At 45.5% G+C, this 19,919-nt stretch overlaps 1 protein-coding gene across 1 annotated transcript in view; it reads right to left on the bottom strand.

The window, feature by feature from the left end:
* The window catches only part of KNTC1 (kinetochore associated 1), an 81,518-nt gene that overhangs the window by 8,304 nt on the left and 53,295 nt on the right, over positions 1–19,919 (bottom strand). Inside the window, exons 40-54 of the mRNA XM_060249171.1 lie at positions 19,553–19,669; positions 16,636–16,745; positions 16,217–16,424; positions 14,266–14,355; positions 12,808–12,979; positions 12,627–12,685; positions 12,272–12,488; positions 10,555–10,628; positions 10,152–10,362; positions 7,122–7,231; positions 6,460–6,506; positions 5,485–5,563; positions 3,952–4,070; positions 1,529–1,664; positions 1–96 (exon numbers count right to left, since the gene is read on the bottom strand). Coding sequence (XP_060105154.1) covers positions 1–96; positions 1,529–1,664; positions 3,952–4,070; positions 5,485–5,563; positions 6,460–6,506; positions 7,122–7,231; positions 10,152–10,362; positions 10,555–10,628; positions 12,272–12,488; positions 12,627–12,685; positions 12,808–12,979; positions 14,266–14,355; positions 16,217–16,424; positions 16,636–16,745; positions 19,553–19,669 — 1,845 coding nt within the window. The remainder of the gene's footprint in view (positions 97–1,528; positions 1,665–3,951; positions 4,071–5,484; positions 5,564–6,459; positions 6,507–7,121; positions 7,232–10,151; positions 10,363–10,554; positions 10,629–12,271; positions 12,489–12,626; positions 12,686–12,807; positions 12,980–14,265; positions 14,356–16,216; positions 16,425–16,635; positions 16,746–19,552; positions 19,670–19,919) is intronic.

Below are 19,919 nucleotides of genomic sequence, written 5' to 3'. Positions count from 1 at the left end.
CATGTTGAAATCAATCATCTTTTGCAGCAAACCATTCCACAGCTGAGCATCCCACACTTGGTACTCCAAACTCAGCTCAGTCACTAGTTTCACCGCCTAGAAACAAAGACAAAACAATGAATATTGCAGAATTGCAGATTTACATCTCGCCCTTCTCTCTGAATCAGAGAGGCTTACAATCTCCTTTATCTCCTTCCCCCACAACAGACACCCCGTGAGGTGGGTGGGGCTGAGAGAGCTCTCCCAGCACCTGCCCTTTCAAGGACACCTCCTCCAAGAGCTATGGCTGACCCAAGGCCATTCCAGCAGCTGCAAGTGGAGGAGTGGGGAATCAAACCCAGTTCTCCCAGATAAGAGAGCTATGACTGTCCCAAGACCATTCCAGCAGCTGCAAGTGGAGGAGTGGGGAATCAAACCCAGATCTCCCAGATAAGAGAGCTATGGCTGACCCAAGACCATTCCAGCAGCTCAAGTGGAGGAGTGGGGAAACAAACCTGATTCTCCCAGATAAGAGAGCTATGGCTGACCCAAGGCCATTCCAGCAGGTGCAAGTGGAGGAGGGGGGAATCAAACCCGGTTCTCCCAGATAAGAGAGCTATGGCTGACCCAAGACCATTCCAGCAGCTGCAAGTGGAGGAGTGGGGAAACAAACCCGATTCTCCCAGATAAGAGAGCTATGGCTGACCCAAGGCCATTCCAGCAGGTGCAAGTGGAGGAGTGGGGACTCAAACCCGGTTCTCCCAGATAAGAGAGCTATGGCTGACCCAAGGCCATGCCAGCAGGTGCAAGTGGAGGAGAGGGGACTCAAACCCGGTTCTCCCAGATAAGAGAGCTCTGGCTGACCCAAGGCCATTCCAGCAGGTGCAAGTGGAGGAGTGGGGACTCAAACCCGGTTCTCCCAGATAAGAGAGCTATGGCTGACCCAAGGCCATGCCAGCAGGTGCAAGTGGAGGAGAGGGGACTCAAACCCGGTTCTCCCAGATAAGAGAGCTCTGGCTGACCCAAGGCCATTCCAGCAGGTGCAAGTGGAGGAGTGGGGACTCAAACCCGGTTCTCCCAGATAAGAGAGCTATGGCTGACCCAAGGCCATTCCAGCAGGTGCAAGTGGAGGAGTGGGGAATCAAACCCAGATCTCCCAGATAAGAGAGCTATGGCTGACCCATGGCCATTCCAGCAGGTGAAAGTGGAGGAGTGGGGAATCAAACCCAGATCTCCCAGATAAGAGAGCTCTGGCTGACCCAAGGCCATTCCAGCAGGTGCAAGTGGAGGAGTGGGGAATCAAACCCGGTTCTCCCAGATAAGAGTCCATGCACTTAACCACTACACCATACTGGCTCTCTTATGAGCATCATGTTTACCACTTTGTATCTGGCCTGGTTCTTTGGAGGCTCTTGCACATGTGGCCACATCTACTTTTCCCACATCCCTACTACCCATGGCAGAACGATGCCATTTCCAGGGGCTGTGTTGGGAGGAGACCGCAGCAACTCATGCACACTTATTTGTTGACCATCACCAGCAGTATTACCCTGGGGTCGTGACTATGGTTCTTCCACAATCCTTTGATCACACCTTCCTTGGGAGCCTTGTGGAACGATACGTAGGTGTATGGAATGTTGAGGAGTTCAAATTCAGAGAGGTAAATAAAGGTTTTCAGGAAAATCCTGTTTAAAAGGGGGGGGAAAAGAGAAGGGCGGGGAATTTGTGCTTATTACAACGGAACAAAAAAATGCCATCTTCAAGGACAAACTAAAGGAAATACTTCTTGACACATATGAACAAAGCAAGAGTCAAGTTGCACCTTTAAGACCAACAAAGTTTTATTCAGAACGTAAGCTTTCGTGCGCTAAAAGCACACTTCATCAGATGAGGAATCAGGTATAGTGGGTTGAAATGCATGCAGTTCGTTTACACAGAGAATGATTAAAATGTGGCATTTGCAGCCAGGGGATGTAGTGATGGCCACAGGAATAGAACAGCTTGAAAAGAGGAGGAGAGGTCTATCAGTGGCTACTAGCCGCGAGGACCAAAGTGAACCTCCACATCCAGAGGCACTAAGCCTCTAAATCCCAGAGCCAGGAGGCAACGTCAGGAGAAGGCCTCGGCTTCTACATGCCGTCGTTAGCTCTTTATTTTTATTTTATTATATTTATATCTCGCCCTCCCCTGACGGGCTCAGGATGGTTAACAACAGTAACTGGTTGGCCATGGGATGAGACTGAATGCTGTACTAGATGGACCACTGGTCTGATCCAGCAGGCCTTTTCCGATGTTCATATGATCTTAACTGAAGTTAATTTACTGCAAATGGTCTAGATTTGGGCCTGTAAGACCCACCTCTTCAAAGTAGCCTTCAACCAATGACAAACCGGGAAGTGCCATTGAAAATGCTTTTAATTACTGAATTCTGCTGAAGACCTAACGCTTAGTACCATGTTGATATTGCTATTGTTAATTTTAATAATTGTAAATTGTTTTAACTGCGATTTTATAAGTAAACTGATGTATAATGCATTTTATGTTGTAAGCCGCCCTGAGCCTGCCCCGGCGGGGAGGGCGGGATAGAAATAAAAAGTTATTATTATTATTATAGATTTGTGCACTGCTACAAGGATCACTACATTTCTCCCAGGGGACAAAAATGAATAATTAAGACATACCTAATGCTACAAGCAGAATAAATTATTCTTAATAATCTGAAGAGATGAGGATAGCAAGAACTTAGCAGCACTCTCATAGTGCAGATATATACATATGTGAATAGCAAGACTAAACTGTATTGTGTGGGGTTCAAATGTGGCAATAAGTAGCACTGTTCAACATTGCTATCCTGACCCAAGCAGGGGTTAGAGGAGCGAAGAAGACTGTAGATTTATACCCCGCCCTTCTCTCTGAATCAGAGACTCAGAGCTGCTTACAATCTCCTATATCTTCTCCCCACTCAACAGACACCCTGTGAGGTGGGTGGGGCTGAGAGGGCTCTCACAGCAGCTGCCCTTTCAAGGACACTTCCTACAATTCCTGACCCAAGGCCCTTCCAGCAGCTGCAAGTGAAGGAATGGGGAATCAAAGCTGGTTCTCCCAGATAAGAGTCTGCACACTTAACCACTACACCAAACTGGCGAAGGAAGTTTCTGCACACATATGTCTAACTGGATGAAGAACTAAGAGCACAAACGAGTCTTGCTAGCACAATTTCCCCCCACCCACCACCACAATGCAGCACTTGGTTGAGGGGGAGCAACTCCAGACATCCCTCACCCCCCAAAAAATCCTCGGCACTCTCTAGAATCAAGCTCAGAACCCTTCCAGGCCTACTGGGGCCATAAATGCACTGGCTCTTTAAGAGACAGTCAGCTGAGGACATGCAGCTGTCTGACACTCAGCTGTTTGGCAGCTCCAACCTCCAGTGGGAAAAGGGAAGCTTCCTTCCCGAGCCACTATTGGTCTCTTGTTGGTTTAACCACACCTCCAGGGGGCTCCTGGATAGGGGGAGATCATGGCACGCCCCATCCTTCAAAAAACTGGAGGGAGCTGAATAAGACACACCAGTTCTACCTCTGAGCTTTGAAGGAGAGGAAGAAGAAGATTTATATCCCTATATTCTGCATCTCAGAGTCTCACAGAGGGGCTTGCCATCTCTTTTACCCCTCCCCCCCTCCACAAGACACACTGTGGGGTGGGTGGGGCTGAGAGAGCTCTCCCAGAAGCTGCCCTTTCAAGGACAGCTCTGAGAGAGCTATGGCTGACCCAAGGCCATTCCAGCAGCTGCAAGTGGAGAAGTGAGGAATCAAACCTGGTTCTCCCAGATAAGAGTCCGTGCACTTAACCACTACACCAAGCTGGGATAGAGTGCAGTTCCCCATTGCTCCATGTGCTGGACTGGAACCATCACATTCTGTTATGTTACTGGATATTTTCTACATTGAGAGGAAATCAGGCTCAACTTACCTGACTTCCTCAATCGACTTTTTGAAGAGGAATTCAACCGTAGAACTGTCCGCCGAGTAGATCAGGCACTTGAGAGCGATGCTTCTCTGGGCAAATGTCAGTTGGCTTTCCCCAATAGGCTGAGAGGGGGGGGGGGAAGGGTGGTGGTCAAAACTCCCTCTAAGCTGCAGAGTCTTGTGAGCAAAAATTCTACTTGGTGAGCGACTGGCATTCAAGTTGTGAGCTGCTGCATCAATTAGTTTGCTCCGGGGCCATCCTTCCTGAGCTAAGACAAAAATGCGTGAGCCGGAGGCCAAAAAACTGCAAGCTAGCTCACACTGACTCAGCTTAGAGGGAACACTTGTGGTGGTGGGAATGAGAGACATCTTTAAGTCTAGCCACTCAGAAAGCACACTATTGTTAACTTGGGTTGCTCACCTTGACGTAAACGTGAAAAACAGATGCTATCCTGGACACTTGATAAAATGCTCCAATAATGACGAAGAAGAGTAGACGACCTGGTTTTTATTGTCCCCTTTTCCCTACCGTAAGGAGTCTCAAAGCGGCTTACAATCACGTATCCCTTCCTCCCCTCAGAACAGGCACCTTGTGAGATAGGCAGGGCTGAGAGAGTTCTAAGAGGACTATCACCCAGCAGGCTACACATGGAGGGGAAGTGGGGAATCAAACTTTGTTATAGTCCACCACTCTTAACCACTACAGCACACTGGGTAGCTTTCAAAAGCTGAAATGCAGCATTGCTCAAAATCAGAAGACCAAGGACTCTACAAAATTGTAAGGCTAGAAAGCAATTTTCTTCTTTTGCAAAAGACACACACCCCCGGCCACATACATAGGTTGGCCAGTCATTTCAAATCTACTGCCATGCAGGGGGTTCTGGCCACAAATGACACAGCTACTTCCACATGTTCAAAGGGGCTCACTGATTTCTTGAAGAGCAGCCCCTGCCTCTCTCTGGCAAGCCTGCTTTGAACCAGACACAAGCTAGTTGGTAGAGAGCCTGCCTTGTTCAAAAGGAGAAAAAGGGGAAGTGTCAAGTCTTATTCGGCCGGTCCAAGCTCCTGGGTATATTTTCGGATCCTGTCCCAAAGTCCAAATCACAGTGCAGGCTTAGGACAAAGAAGTCTTATTGTAGGCCATTATGAAATACACTCCACAGGTGGTTCTTGATCATTTTTTTTTAAATGCTACCAAAATAGTAAATACAAGGGACTGGTACAGAATCTCTGACATTCGTGTTAAGTAGTTAGACTGGTTGTTAGTTGATTTAATAGGCCAATCTGATAACTATAAATCCTTTTTTCTTCTTTCCTCAAAAACCCTAATGAAATGGTGGCAATTTTTTTGTATCTGGCTTCAAAAAGACGTGATTTGTTTTAATTTTATTAAGTACTCCTTATCTCCTGTATACTTCTTAGTGTATTATGCCATTAAAGGTTGTAGACTGGTACAGAAAAGTATCTCCAAAAATATTCACCCTACTTTTATTTTTTTTATAAAAAAAAACAAAAAACAAAAATCATATCAACTTACAGATGTTGTGGATGTTGCACAATCGTAAAGGATTCTGAAACCTTTATCTGCTGGCTGCAGCTGCAGGATATATACGAGTCTGTAAAAAAGAAGTTTTTCTCTCTCTTTTAATACAAATTTTCTGTTGCACTGGAGCACTGCAGTTTTATTCTATATGGAAAGCTTTAATTCTGTCATACATATACATAGAAACAAGTAACTGCTAGAAGAAGAGAGCTTTTAGGTTTAACTGTTAGCAATGAGAAATAATCTGATGATTCTGTGAAAACAGTCTAGCATGATACATGTCCTTTATGTATTTTCTTTCCATCCTTAATGTCAGCTCTCCCTCTCTCTCTACTTGACACACGGATGCATACTGTAGGAGCAGAAGGGACTATCCATCTATCCTTTGACATGCTGATCGCTAAGTGACCTTATCTCAGTCAAAGGTGTGTTCATTTCTATTTCCCATGAAATACGTGCAGAGGTTATGTTTTCATTTTCCCCCTAAAAGGAATGCAAGATGTACTCTGAATGAAGGGTAAAACTGAATTATTGGTGAACTTCCTTTTGGAATTCTAGTCCCTGATCTTTTGTCTGTTTTATCCTACTATAAAAGAACTTTGAATCTTGTTCAGAATGCCAGCTTGTTAGTGAAGTTTGCTTGCTCTGACTAGCTTGCATCAGAACAATCATGCTGAACTGCATGTTTTGCCAGTCTAAAGCCTTGAGTGACTGTTTTCTCTCTCAGATAGCCTCGCGGGTGTGTGTGTGTGCGTGCGCTGTACTAGAACTCGCAAAGCTTCCCTAACACACACACCACAGCAGCTTATGAACTCAAGGAAAAGGCAGTGGGCCAAAAGACTTCTTTTCAGTTAAAAGATTCCAGGTAGCAGGGGCAGAGGGGAGGTCTTTCTCCACTCAACATACTGGAGAGCTGCTGCTAGCAGTTTGCACGTGGCCAGAGCTTTGCATCAGAAGATAAAGACCTACCTCTTGAAGGTTTCATCGGCCATCTTCTCGACCATCTCTGAAGTTCTCTTTTTAAATAGAAAAGTCAGAAAAAGAAATACAGATTTCCGAGTTTGAAATGCTACTGTTCAAGGACACCAAGTCAGCCCAAAGGCTAGTGTTTAGTTGGGACTCTAGATTTGGTTACTGCTACAGATCAGTTTGGGTTTTTTTGCGGGAGGGGGAGGAAGTCATTTTACTCAAAAGTCGGGGTGGGGGGCAGTATGACGGGAGAGGCATTTCCAGTCTGTAAGAGATGGTCTTGGGAAAGATCCCCACCCCCACAAACTGCCCTCTTTACGCCTCAGCAGCCTAGCCATTCAACAGGATAAAAACGCAATGACACAAAGCAATGTCTACAAGAACTTCTCCCTCCTTTTTTGGAGAAGGGCAATACCTACAACAAGATTTGTTGATTTGAGGCTGCAGCCTGGCAGCACAGCCCCCTGGTCTACATCGAGAAAGTCCCAGATTCAATCCCTGGCTCTTCCCAGTTATATGATCTCAGAGGCCACGGGAAGAAGGCCTTGTCTGCCGGAGACCAATCAGAGTATAGAATAATGAGCTCCATGGACCAATAGTCTGAGTTGATATAACGCAGCCTTGTATGTTCTAACATAACTTGCTTGAGGAAATGCACTTACCTCTGTGGGTGCTTCATTTGAACACAGACATTTTTCCAGCAGGGTATCCCAAATCTTCTTCATATCCAGATCATTTATTTTGGCTATTTCTTTTGCTGCAGCATGAATATCTGTGCAAAAGTAGAGATGGTACACAAAAGGACCGCTGCCACATCCATTCTTCCACTCACCCATTTGAGATTGCATGTACATTTAAGTGCCACCAAGTCACCTCCAGCTTATGGTGACTTGATAAATTAACGACATCTGAAATGTCCTCTCCTTAACAGCCTTGCTCAGGACTTCCAAACTGAGGGCTCTCACAACCTTGACTGAGTCAATCCATCGTGTATCGGGCCTTCCTTTTTTTTCTTGCTACCTTCAACTTTTCCCAGCATTATGATCTTTTCCAGTGACTCTTGTCTTCTCATAACCTAAACAAGGTACTATTCAGAATGAAAGCTTTCATATGCATGCATACTTCATCAGACAATGGGATGGGGTACAGCGAGCAGAGCTACATAGATAGCTGGTGGGCAGTGGTTCAGAATGCAAAGTGGTACAAAATCCAATGGCAAAATGGTGAAATGAACAATTGCTTCAGACCAACATGGCTGCCCCACCTGGATCTAACCAAAGTAGAATAGCGTCATTTGAGATTACCCTGAATGTTATGACTGTTTCTGCAGAGTGCTTATTTGTGGATCTGAATGTGCACTTCTGTTATGGGTTTCTGAGCGTTCACATGAAGAAAATCAGAGACCATTGAAGACCAGTGTGGAATACTGTTGGGATATGCAAATGTCATTCTCTCTTTTTACGGCTATCCAGACCAAATGGCCTAGCCACACTGTTTTATGCGACCAGTTAGTTTGCCAGACTGCTTGTATTTCAGTTCACAATACCTGATCCCCTCGTCTGATGAAATGTGCTTAAGAGACCACATGAAAGCTTATGTTCTGAATAAGAATTGGTTGGTCTTAAAGGTGCCACTTGATTCCTGCTTTGTTCTATCTCTTGTGTCATGAAAGAGTTAACGTGTTTATGCCAGCTCAGAACCAATAAGATGTCAGGCACGTATTTCCTGCCAGAGAAAAGGAGGTGATATTCGGATTCCTAATGAGATAAGTTTGGGAACTGCTACTGGTAGATCAATATATTGAGAATGCTATATGTTGATTGTCAGGTACACAAAAGAGGAGGGGGCTTGGGGAAAACTTTCTCTCCCTTTGTTCCCACACAGACGTGAGTTTTGGCAGACAAATGACCAAGATGTAGAATGAAGAAGCTAGTCAGGACTTTGGTTTTTTTTAACTGTGGAGGGGGAATGGGGAATTAAACCTGCTTCTCTGGATTAAAGTCCGCCACTCTTAACTGCTACACCACACTGGCTCTCCAGTGATGCTAATGATAAGACATTTTGGAGGTCATTAATTCACAGGGCTGACTTAATTCACAAGTCAGACGCCACTTGATGGGATTTAACATACGCACGCTGAAGGAATCCCTTTTCTACATTGATTTATCCGCTGAGGAACCCTTGAACGCTGCAGAGGGTATAGTTCCACACTAAACATACTCCCCATGTACAATGACAGCCTTTTCTTTTTTTTCTTTTTAACATATGATAAGTTTATTTTTAACAATTCCAAGTTATACAGAACTTTATCAAAGATTTCAGGTTTTCACGGCTGGTAACATCATTAGGGTTTGGAGAATCTTTCGGGCTCAAGTGCCGTGTTCTACTGGAGAAAGTTTTTCTTCCAGACGTTTCGTTCTCAGCTGAGAACGAAACGTCTGGAAGAAAAACTTTCTCCAGTAGAACACGGCACTTGAGCCCGAAAGATTCTACAAACCCTAATATACAGAACTTTGTTGGATGAAGTAGTATCAAGTAGATTAATTCCACACATTACAAATTCTACGGTGCATAAAGTACTATGGTATATATAACTTTGAAGAAAATCTTATCTAGCATTTAAGATAACATCTAGTTCGCCAATCAGTCAACCAATAAATAAACAAATAAATAAATAAATACCTTATTAAGGATAAATTAACTGATAATTGGGTTAGAATTTTTAACTCTTAAACTAAGAATAATGCCTTGCTCCATCCCAAGCCAAACGGCCAGCTCCTTCCTGTATCTGTACATTGCATGATAAGACAGATGGCTTCCCTGCTTTCATTCTAGGACACTTCTCCATCATTTGCAATGCTTCCCCATCAAGGGACCATGAGAAGATTTTAAGGAACTGTTGAGTTCCTAGGTTTGAAAGTGGTTTGAGAGCCAGTTTGGTGTAGTGGTTAAGTGTATGGACTCTTATCTGGGAGAACCACGTTTGATTCCCCACTCTTCCACATGCACCTGCTGGTGTGACCTTGAGTTAGTCACAGGTTCTCACAGAGCTGTTCCTCTCAAGAGCAGTTTCTGTCAGAGCTCTCTCAGCTCCATCTGCCTCACAGGGTGCCTGTTGTGGGGACGGGAAGGAAGATTATAAGCCACTCTGAGATTTCTTCAGGTAGTGAAGAGCAGGATATAAATTCTATCTCCTCCTCTTCTTCTTTTCAGTTGTACACAGGCAGTACTGGTTCCAGGATTTTGGAAATCCTAGAACAAGGCCCCTTCAAGGGGCCAGCTTAGCCTGGGAAAGGAAGGCATGCAAAACAATTTGGTCATGTTGCCTCTGAGCTCTTGGGGTGTGCCAAGCAAAATTATGCTTGCTTGGCCAGGACCCAAGCAAATGCCTCAAGAGCCAGTTTGGTGTAGCAGTTAGGAGTGTGCAGACTCTTATCTGAGAGAACCAGGTTTGATTCCCCGCTCCTCCACTTGCACCTGCTGGTGTGACCTTGGGTCAGTCATAACTCTCTCAGAGCCATTCTCTCAAGAGCAGCTTCTGTCAGAGTTTTCTCAGCCCCACCTACTTCACATGGTGTCTGTCGTGGGGAGAGGAAGGGAAGGCGATTGTAAGCCGCTCCGAGCCTCTTGAGTGAAGGGCGAGGTATAAATCCGATCTCTCCTTCTTTGTGCGGGTGTGGAAATGAGCTCACCTGGGTAATTATTGCCAGCTGGATTCTGGAATCTTTCAGCGATGGTGCTGTGCTGGTAGAGCACCACCACCAGTCTAGCAGGCTTCCCCGTCAACTTCAGATGCTCCTCCGAGTTAAGCTTGTGGGTCATGAGCACAGCTTCAGTTGCTCGTTTCCTGTATTCCACCTGCATCTTTTGCAGAAACGTCCGAGCCTTTTCGCGAGAGTCCTCCTTTGTCAGAAGACAAAACATTTCTTTGTGGAGCAGAACTTGGAGGCTACAGAAATGCACAAACCCGCCCGCCCCCCCCGCAACACAGCGCCCTTTTCAACTCCCCAAACATAATCCAGACATTCACCTTGCCCACTGACTATTATGTACAACTAAACTTCATCCTTGTGTATTACATGGCAAGACTGGTACCTGCACATCTTTATGAGCCAGCCATTTTTCACCCAAAAAGACGCAGAATTTCATTGCCTCGACTTTGATGGGTCCTGGAGGGAGAAAGAAAAAAAAATATCTAGCAAATGTTGCATACTTCTTGAGCCCTCCTCTTTTTTTTCTTGGCTTGGATTTCAAAACAGCTCGAGCACCCCCTGTTGCGAGCTCCACCTAGGAGCTCTTAAATTTGCAGGAATTCTGAGAAATCAAAACTTACAAGGAGATCTTTAATAAAGCATCCAACACAGTCAAGTGCCGGCCAAGCTTCTATCATCTGAGTCTTGGTGCACACAGCAAAACTTAGCCAAACCCCAGGATCTTGTGCGTAGCTAAAACTACACATCTTATATTCAAAATGTTAGGGGCTAATCAAAAGGCCATCCCAAACACTTGAGAGGAGACAGGCCATTTCGCACTTGGGGGTGTCAAGGGGTCTTGCCATGGTTGTGTTGAGGCTGTAGGCCTCGCTATTTGTAGCTCTGATGGGAATGCTGTGGGAGGGTGCGTGGGGTTGCTTTCGCCTGCTTGCTTTCTCTGTTATTTGTAGTACGTGAAGTATTCACTCTGCCCTGCTGGGGAGGCTTGTGTCTGGATTTCAAGGACATGATATCTCCTCACGGAGACTGTCTCAGCACCTGCTGGCATGCAATGGGGGGTTGTGTGAGAAACTGTTACCTTTACAGCACAGTCAACAACCACCTTCCTTATCTTCACACCCCTTCCAACCCTCCCAGCAATTAACGCAGAACAATGGTCACATTCAACAGCCAGTTTCCTTATCACTACCCTTCCAGGAAGCCCCACCAAACAATGGGCACATCCGCAAACCAATTGCCCTTTCTCCACACCCCCTCCAGCCTAGAAATAGCAGCTCTCCAGCAGCCCCGGCCTCACTCAATGCACAGCAGCCAAGAAGGTCAGAGCGCCTGCTCCGGCTGCAACGCCACTGAGGATGTTCTCCGCAGCTGAGAACGAAACGTCTGGAAGAAAAACTTTCTCCAGTAGAACACGGCACTTGAGCCCGAAAGATTCTACAAACCCTAATACTGTTACCTTTGCTTTGCAGTGGCTTTTTGCTATGAATTTTGGCGGGCTGGTAACGGTCTGGGTGGGGTATATAGATCTGGCTCAAAGGGTCAATAAAATCCTTTTCTGAACTCCAGCAAGAGACCTGATTGAGGACAACCCAGGAGCTGACGGGGGGAGAAATAGCCCAGGCCCAGAAGACAAGCAGTTTCTAACGTGGGAGACAGAGAGATTCTCTTGGGAGCGGGCAATTGATTGCGAATGGTTTTTAACGGAAACAGCCTTGGGAACCTGAAGCTGAGAACTGATGCATAACTAATTTTTAAATAAGCTAAAGCACAATAAAAAGTGTCAAAAGGCCTTGTGAAACAGGCCTTCCAGGAGAGATGCTGCAGAAACTAGCCTCGGGTTGATAGGTACATTACTCTATCCAATGCTGTGATGTGCCACATAAAAGTCAAAGTCATACACATCGACCAAGACAGCCACACCTCCTTTGCAAAGAGAGCCAAGTGTCAACCATAAATTGCCCAGTCAGCCCTCCCCAAAGCCCCAGATATTATGTTGCTACCACAATGCTTATCAATATGCGGAGTTTCTTTGGTCAAAGTTAAACAAAAACCCCTTTACAAGAAACTCAGAACAAAGCGGTGAATTCCCCTCCCCATACCTGATTGGAGTTCTCGTGCCATGGCGTGAGCAAGTGCCGCAGACCTTTCTGGGTTAGCTATACAGAGCAAGTGAGACTGAATGGCACTTAAAATTTCAGTAGTTCCCTTGTCGGCCATCAGCAGTGATCCACTTCTCACCTGTTCCAATATTTTAGGCTTAAGCCTTTCTTGGAATGCCTGATTAGCTGCACACATGTGGAGGGTATCAAGTGAGACCTTGGAAAAGCACACACAAAAAGATCCCAGTTTTGCAGCCATTTAAATTACCCATCATCCCACATTGTGACAAGCCATTTGTACAAACTGAAAAAAACCCAACCCATCAGCCCAGCCTAGAGCAGGCTTTGTTTTTACCTGCATGATTTTGGAGATCAAGAAAATCTTTGGGAATGATTCCTCATTCAGTTCTGGAGCTGTAAAAAAAAAAAGAGGAGCCGGGAATACACTGTCTAGGTACCTCATTCAATCAAACACCACCTCACTCTCTTTCAGAACACGAAAAACAGCTGCGTGTTTACTGTTAGCAAAAACTTACTAATTATCTTCCAGAAACACTGTGACGTTTTGAAGAAGATCAAGTGGAAGGGCAGCCTGTCTTGAGCAGCTGGTGAGAAAGGAACAGCCCGTTTGAAGGCATATTGATGTTCCAGGTCTCCAGGAGCGGCAGTCCTTTTGTAGGATTTTAAGTGTTCGATGAGCACCACGGCCTACAGGTACAGGAAAAAAGGGATTGTGGCTCAGTGACATTGCATATGCTCAGTGTGCAGAAGCTCCCAGGTTCAATCCCTGGCATCTCCAGTGGAAAGGATCAGGTAGCCAGTGAGGTGAAAGACCTCCTCTGCCTGAGACCCTGAAGAGCCGCTGCTAGTCTGAGCAGACAATACAGACCTTAATAAACCAAAGGTCTGATTCAGTGTAAGGAAACAGAAGAAGAAGACTGCAGATTTATACCCCACCCTTCTCTCTGAATCAGAGACTCAGAGCAGCTTACAATCTCCTATATCTTCTTCCCCCACAACAGACACCCTGTGAGGTGGGTGGGGCTGAGATAGTTCTCCCAGCGGCTGCCCTTTCAAGGACAACTCCTGTGATAGCCATGGCTAACCCAAGGCCATTCCAGCAGATGCAAGTGAAGGAGTGGAGAATCGAACCTGGTTCTCCCAGGTAAGAGTCCACACACTTAACCACTACACCAAACTGGCACTCACCAATAGTATTCTCTCCCGCCCATTCAAAGAGGGGAGAAAAATAGGCATTCTCAAAGAATACAATGTAGCCAGGATTTCTTAATGCTATATTTTTGCTTGGGAGCTGAAAAGAAATTCAATAATGCCATGAACGACATGCTTTGGGCACAAGTCTTTGCAGAAAATGTTTTCTTTCAAAGAGGGACCTGACCACCACAAAATGAGACCTCAAATGTTTAGATATTTTTTTAAGGTTCTCTCTCCAAGACAGGGCCATAGCCAGCAGGGGGAGGTGGGGGGGTGGGCGGCCAGTGGCAGTGCCTCCTATAGAATCTGCAGCACTTCCCTTCAGTTAGAGCCAGTTTGGTGTAGTGGTTAAGTGTGCAAACTCTTATCTCAGAGAACCGGGTTTGATTCCCCACTCCTCCACTTGCAGCTGCTGGAATGGCCTTGGGTCAGCCATAGCTCTCGTAGGAGTTGTCCTTGAAAGGGCAGCTGCTGTGAGAGCCCTCTCAGCCCCACCCACCTCACAGGGTGTCTGTTGTGGGGGAAGAAGATAAAGGAGATTGTGAGCTGCTCTGAGACTCTGAGTGGAGGGTGGAATATAAATCCAATGTCTTCTTCTTAAAGGAAAGATTGGGTTGGGGAGCTGCAGTTTGTATAAGGGGCACCACACCTCTGTAAACACCCCCCCCCCCGCTTGCTTGCTCCATATGTGCACCATCAGTGAGAATAATCCAAGACAGAGCCCCTTTGAAAGATCAAAATTATATTGAGAGTTAATAAAGCCACAAATATCCACTTACTTTACTCAAGGGGACACTTGCTAGTTCCCCACCAGCTTTCTCCATAATCATCAGAAGACTTTCGATAGTTTTGTAGTCATACGGATCAAGCTATTATGGAAATTGAGACAAGAGGAAAAGAAACATGTTCTGATTACAAAGCTTGCACAAGATACAATATGGCATGGCTCAGACACAACATTTAACTTCCAGCTTCCCCCTCTTCATGACAGTTTGCTAACTAGCTTCAAACCATGGCTTAGATGGGTTCTGATAAGGAGAACTATACTGATTGATTTTACAATTTAATTTCATGTGCAACTAAAAAAGGCTTGAGGTGCTAAGCAAGAAGTAACTTCTGTCTTTTGATCATATAAAGCTGGCCTATTCGTTGTTGGCTTCTCCCTGCTCTTATAGTATCAAAAGAATTACCCGCTCAATGGTCACCTTACTACAGTGAGTCTTATGAGACACTGTAGATTACACCAGCACAAATGGTTCTGCATATGGCCTCTGCCACAGTTGAGGGACTGTGGCTCAGTGATAAAACATCTGCTTGGCGTGCAGAAGGCCCCAGGTTCGATTCCTGGCATTTCCAAGAAAAAGGACCAAGCAGAAGGTGATGAAAGAACTCAGCCTGAGATCCTGGACAGCTGCTGCCAGTCGGAGTACAAGATACCAACTTTGAGAGACCAGGGGTCTGATTCGGTATAAGGCAGCTTCATCTGCCTTACAGATCAGGTTATAACCTGATGTTTTAATGACCGTGTCTGATCTGTAATATCACCACATTCAGCAGAGTGAGTGCTTTGAAACTTGACCCACCTAAAGCAAAGTGCTCATCTCAGCGGGAGATATTTAAGCAGGTGCACAATCTTTCTACCCAAATGAACCAAACTTATAAGAACATAAGAGAAGCCATGTTGGATCAGGCTAATGGCCCATCTAGTCCAATACTCTGTGTCACATAAGAACATCAGAGAAGCCATGTTGGATCAGGCCAATGGCCATCCAGTCCAACACTCTGTGTCACATAAGAACATAAGAGAAGCCATGTTGGATCAGGCTAATGGCCCATCTAGTCCAATACTCTGTATCACATAAGAGAAGCCATGTTGGATCAAGCCAATGGCCCATCTAGTCCAACACTCTGTGTCACATAAGAACATCAGAGAAGCCATGTTGGATCAGGCCAATGGCCCATCTAGTCCAACACTCTGTGTCACATAAGAACATCAGAGAAGCCATGTTGGATCAGGCCAATGGCCCATCTAGTCCAACACTCTGTGTCACATAAGAACATAAGAGAAGCCATGTTGGATCAGGCTAATGGCCCATCTAGTCCAATACTCTGTATCACATAAGAACATAAGAGAAGCCATGTTGGATCAAGCCAATGGCCCATCTAGTCCAACACTCTGTGTCACATAAGAACATCAGAGAAGCCATGTTGGATCAGGCCAATGGCCCATCTAGTCCAACACTCTGTGTCACATAAGAACATAAGAGAAGCCATGTTGGATCAAGCCAATGGCCCATCTAGTCCAATACTCTGTGTCACATAAGAACATAAGAGAAGCCATGTTGGATCAAGCCAATGGCCCATCTAGTCCAACACTCTGTGTCACATAAGAACATCAGAGAAGCCATGTTGGATCAGGCTAATGGCCCATCTAGTCCAACACTCTGTGTCACATAAGAACATAAGAGAAGCCATGTTGGATCAGGCTAATGGCCCATCTAGTCCAATACTCTGTATCACATAAGAACATAAGAGAAGCCATGTTGGATCAAGCCAATGGTCCATCTAGTCCAACACTCTGTGTCACATAAGAACATCAGAGAAGCCATGTTGGATCAGGCCAATGGCCCATCCAGTCCAACACCCTGTAACACACAGTGGCCAAAAACACACACCCACACACACACTGTGGCTAATAGCCACTGATGGACCTCTGCCATTCTGTTCTACCTTGTACAACATGGCATTAAGGTTTATAACCAAGCTGTTGGTGCTTTTCAGCAAGGGGATGATCTCTGTGGCTCTGGCCACTACTGAAGCAGGCGGCAGCTTCTCGGAATCCCCCACATATTCCTCTTCATCGTCACTTGTGCTGGCATTTTGGAGGAGTGCCTCGATATAAAGCTGGAATGCTACGTCACTGTCCAACTGGAAAGACCTTTAAAAGAACAGAGGAAGAGAGAGAAGTAGAGGCTAGGAAGTAGACAAAAATCCTCATTCAGAAAACAGTGTTGCAGTGCATGGCTCAAGGAGGGTGGGAATTATCTGCCCTGTTTTTAAACCACATGCTTGCTAGGGATTTCAATACAATTTTAAAATTATTTTTTGATGCAACATAATGGCATTGTTTCCGCCCCCCCCGCCCTCACCTGCAGTATTTTAATACGAGGTCTGATTTCACTTGTGGATTCTTAACCAAAGTTCTCAGAAGCTCTTTCTTCCGTATTGATGGCGTTCTAAATACATGATGGAAAGAGATCTACAGACGAACAAAAGGGCTAGTTTAAAACAGGTGTTTTCCCACCAGCTTTGTCAAGATACCATTATCAGCATACGCTCCTGGCATTCTGATCTATTATTTTTGTTCGCTCATTGTAACATAACATACACAATTTTCTCATTGTAACACAAATACACAAATGGAGAAGAAGTCGGCAGGCAGGTAATTTATACCTACTCAGTCTACCCCACCTGCCTGAGTGGATATAAACTACCTGCCTACCAACTTCTTCTCAATTTGACCCAGAGAGAACTCCAGTTTTTTCTGGGTTATACCAGTCACAGGATGCCAGTCACAGTTGCTGGTGAAACGTCAGGTCTCACAATGCCAAGACCTTGGCCACACAGCCCAGAAAATTTACAACAACCAATGGACTCCGGCTGTGAAAACCTTCAACGACAAATACACAGTGTTGCTAAAGTTGTCCTTAACTGGGAATGCAGTACTAAAAGGGAGACACCTGGAAAGGAATGTGCACAGCACCAACTTAGAGGTGAAACTCCCAGGGAGGGACACCAAGAACAGCCCAGCAGGACCCCAAGAATTTGCACGAGTAAATCTCCATTATGAGCAGATGAGGAAGGAAAAAAAACTGTCCAGTGGCATGTTGACAGGTTATGGCAGCATTCAACAAGAAAGGCTAGACAAGAAACCAGTAAAAAAAAAAAGTAAGATCCCTAATGCAGGGGTGTCGAACATGCAGCCCGGGGGCCGAATAAGGCTCCTGGAGGATTCCTATCAGGCCCCTGAGCAACTGGCTGTCATCTGCTTCCTTCTCCCTTGCTTCCTTCTGCAGAGCAGCTTGCTTTGCAAGGCTTGTTCTATTGTACAGGAGCTACAGAGCAAAGCCTCTATTTTCTCCATTGGCTGAGGCTCCTCCCTTGGGGAGGAAGGGGGGGCGGAGCTTGCTTTGCTAGGCTCTCTCAATCGCACAGCAGAGCTACTGAGTCAAGCCTCTCTTCCTTCTATTAGCTGAGGCTCCTCCCCCTCCTGGTCCCCTGAGGAAAGAAGGAAAGAGTCAGAGCTTCCTTTGCCCAGTTCCCTGGATCCCATGAGAGAAATACAAAGAAAGCACCTTTAAGACCAATGAGTGCTAATGTTTTAAGATATATATATTTTTAAAAATCCTTAATTGTGTTTGCCTGTGTCCTTTATAAAGTTTATATCTCTGCTACCTAATCTTAAATAGGTTCACACATGGCGCAGCCCGACAAGGTCTATGTCAGATTCGTCCCTCATAATAAATGGCTTTGACACCACTGCCCTAATGCTAAAGCCAATGCCAGAGAGGGAGAGAAGAGACGGAGGTGATGGGCAGGTGGAGTTTCCCCTGTTGCTGCAGTGTCTGATGACACAAGGCAGCCACAACAGGGCTTTCACAGGGCAGGTTCCCCTATCTTTCCCCCTGCTCCCGCTCCCCCATGCCAACCAGCCAGCCGAAGAGAAGCGCTTTTGCAGGTTTACTTTTTAAAGTCAGCAACAGACATATTGTTATGATCACTCAGCCTCTGACAAAAACGTCCTGCGGTGCTGTTGGGAGTGGCTCCTGCTTGGAACTGGGGCAAGGAAAATGGTGCTGATCTGGGCGGGACCATAAATATCAGGACTTTGCTCATCCACCCTGGTGTCATCCCAGCTTTGATTTCCCAAAAAAATCAAGCTGTGTCAAACGCAATTATTGCTGCCTGTAACTATTTGTGCTGGAGCGGTTCCACAGACTTGGCCTTCAGGTGCTACTTGGCTCAAATCTACCTGTTCAACCGCAGACCACTGTGGCTACCTTCCAAAACGAAACACAAAACAGAGTCTTATGGCCCTCTAAAGATTCATAGAATGCCTGGTAGAACTGAGGCATTCTCCCATAGGTTTCTGAACACTGACACTGTTTCTCAAGTGTCCGGCCATTCAGTTTTTTGTAGAGACAAACTTGTCTGCTACAATAGCAGTGCCACGTGCATCTATTAATGTATAGCAAACATGGTGTGGAAAAAGCCAGTTCTTTCATAAGATTTTGGCAACTTGAAGAAGATGAAGAAGAAGATATTGGATTTATATCCCGCCCTCCACTCCAAAGAGTGTCAGAGCGGCTCACAATCTCCTTTACCTTCCTCCCCCACAACAGACACCCTGTGAGGTGGGTGGGGCTGGAGAGGGCTCTCACAGCAGCTGCCCTTTTAAGGACAACTTCTGCCAGAGTTATGGTTGACCCAAGGCCATTCCAGCAGGTGCAAGTGGAGGAGTGGGGAATCAAACCCGGTTCTCCCAGATAAGAGTCCTCATACTTAACCACTACACCAAACTGGCTCTCCACACCAAACTTGGCACAATTGGCTGATGACACGAGTAAAACATGAACTTCTTCACCCAAAGGGTGATTAACATGTGGAATTTACTGCCACAGGCGGTGGTGGCGACCACAAGCATAGCCACCTTCAAGAGGGGTTTAGATAAAAATATGGAGCAGAGGTCCATCAGTGGCTATTAGCCACAGTGTGTGTGTATGTATAAATTTTTTTGCCACTGTGTGACACAGAGTGTTGGACTGGATGGGCCATTGGCCTGATCCAACATGGCTTCTCTTATGTTCTTATGAAGATTCAGAGCTATCAAATACCATGGCACAACAGCCCAATAGCAAAGCTTCATAGATTCTTACATAATAGAACTCTACAAAGTAATATATTTTTTTAAAATCATCTGCCCAAAAATACCTTTTGCAAATTATTATTCAGTTAATGTTTAAATTTCTGTCCTCTGCTCTAAATTCAAATATTTAAAAAACTCACTCCAAGTTTTCCAAGCTCTTTGCCCCATTCAGCATCAATCATTAATTCTTCAAATTTCTGCTTTTCTTCCGCATCGTTGTAGCAACTGGCAAGCTGCGCTCCAACAAAGGCAACGGACTGTTAAAGAGCAAAAAAACGAACATTCGTGGGTAACAAGCACATGCAGAGTTGCAACAGGCACACTCCAGTGGGGCAGCAGTATCCATCTCTTTCAAACACAAAACAGCTGGATTTGAGTCAAGTAACATCTTAGAGAACAAAGAAGATTTTTGGGGTAGAAACTTGTGATGATCAAGGCTCCCCTTCGTTAGGTATCTGACAAAAGGAACTTTGACTCTTGAAAGCTTATATTCTGAAACGTGGCCTC

The sequence above is a fragment of the Heteronotia binoei genome, chromosome 11 (assembly GCF_032191835.1).
Source record: "Heteronotia binoei isolate CCM8104 ecotype False Entrance Well chromosome 11, APGP_CSIRO_Hbin_v1, whole genome shotgun sequence".
Lineage (NCBI taxonomy): Eukaryota > Metazoa > Chordata > Lepidosauria > Squamata > Gekkonidae > Heteronotia > Heteronotia binoei.
This window is presented reverse-complemented; position numbering and strand designations above follow the sequence as displayed.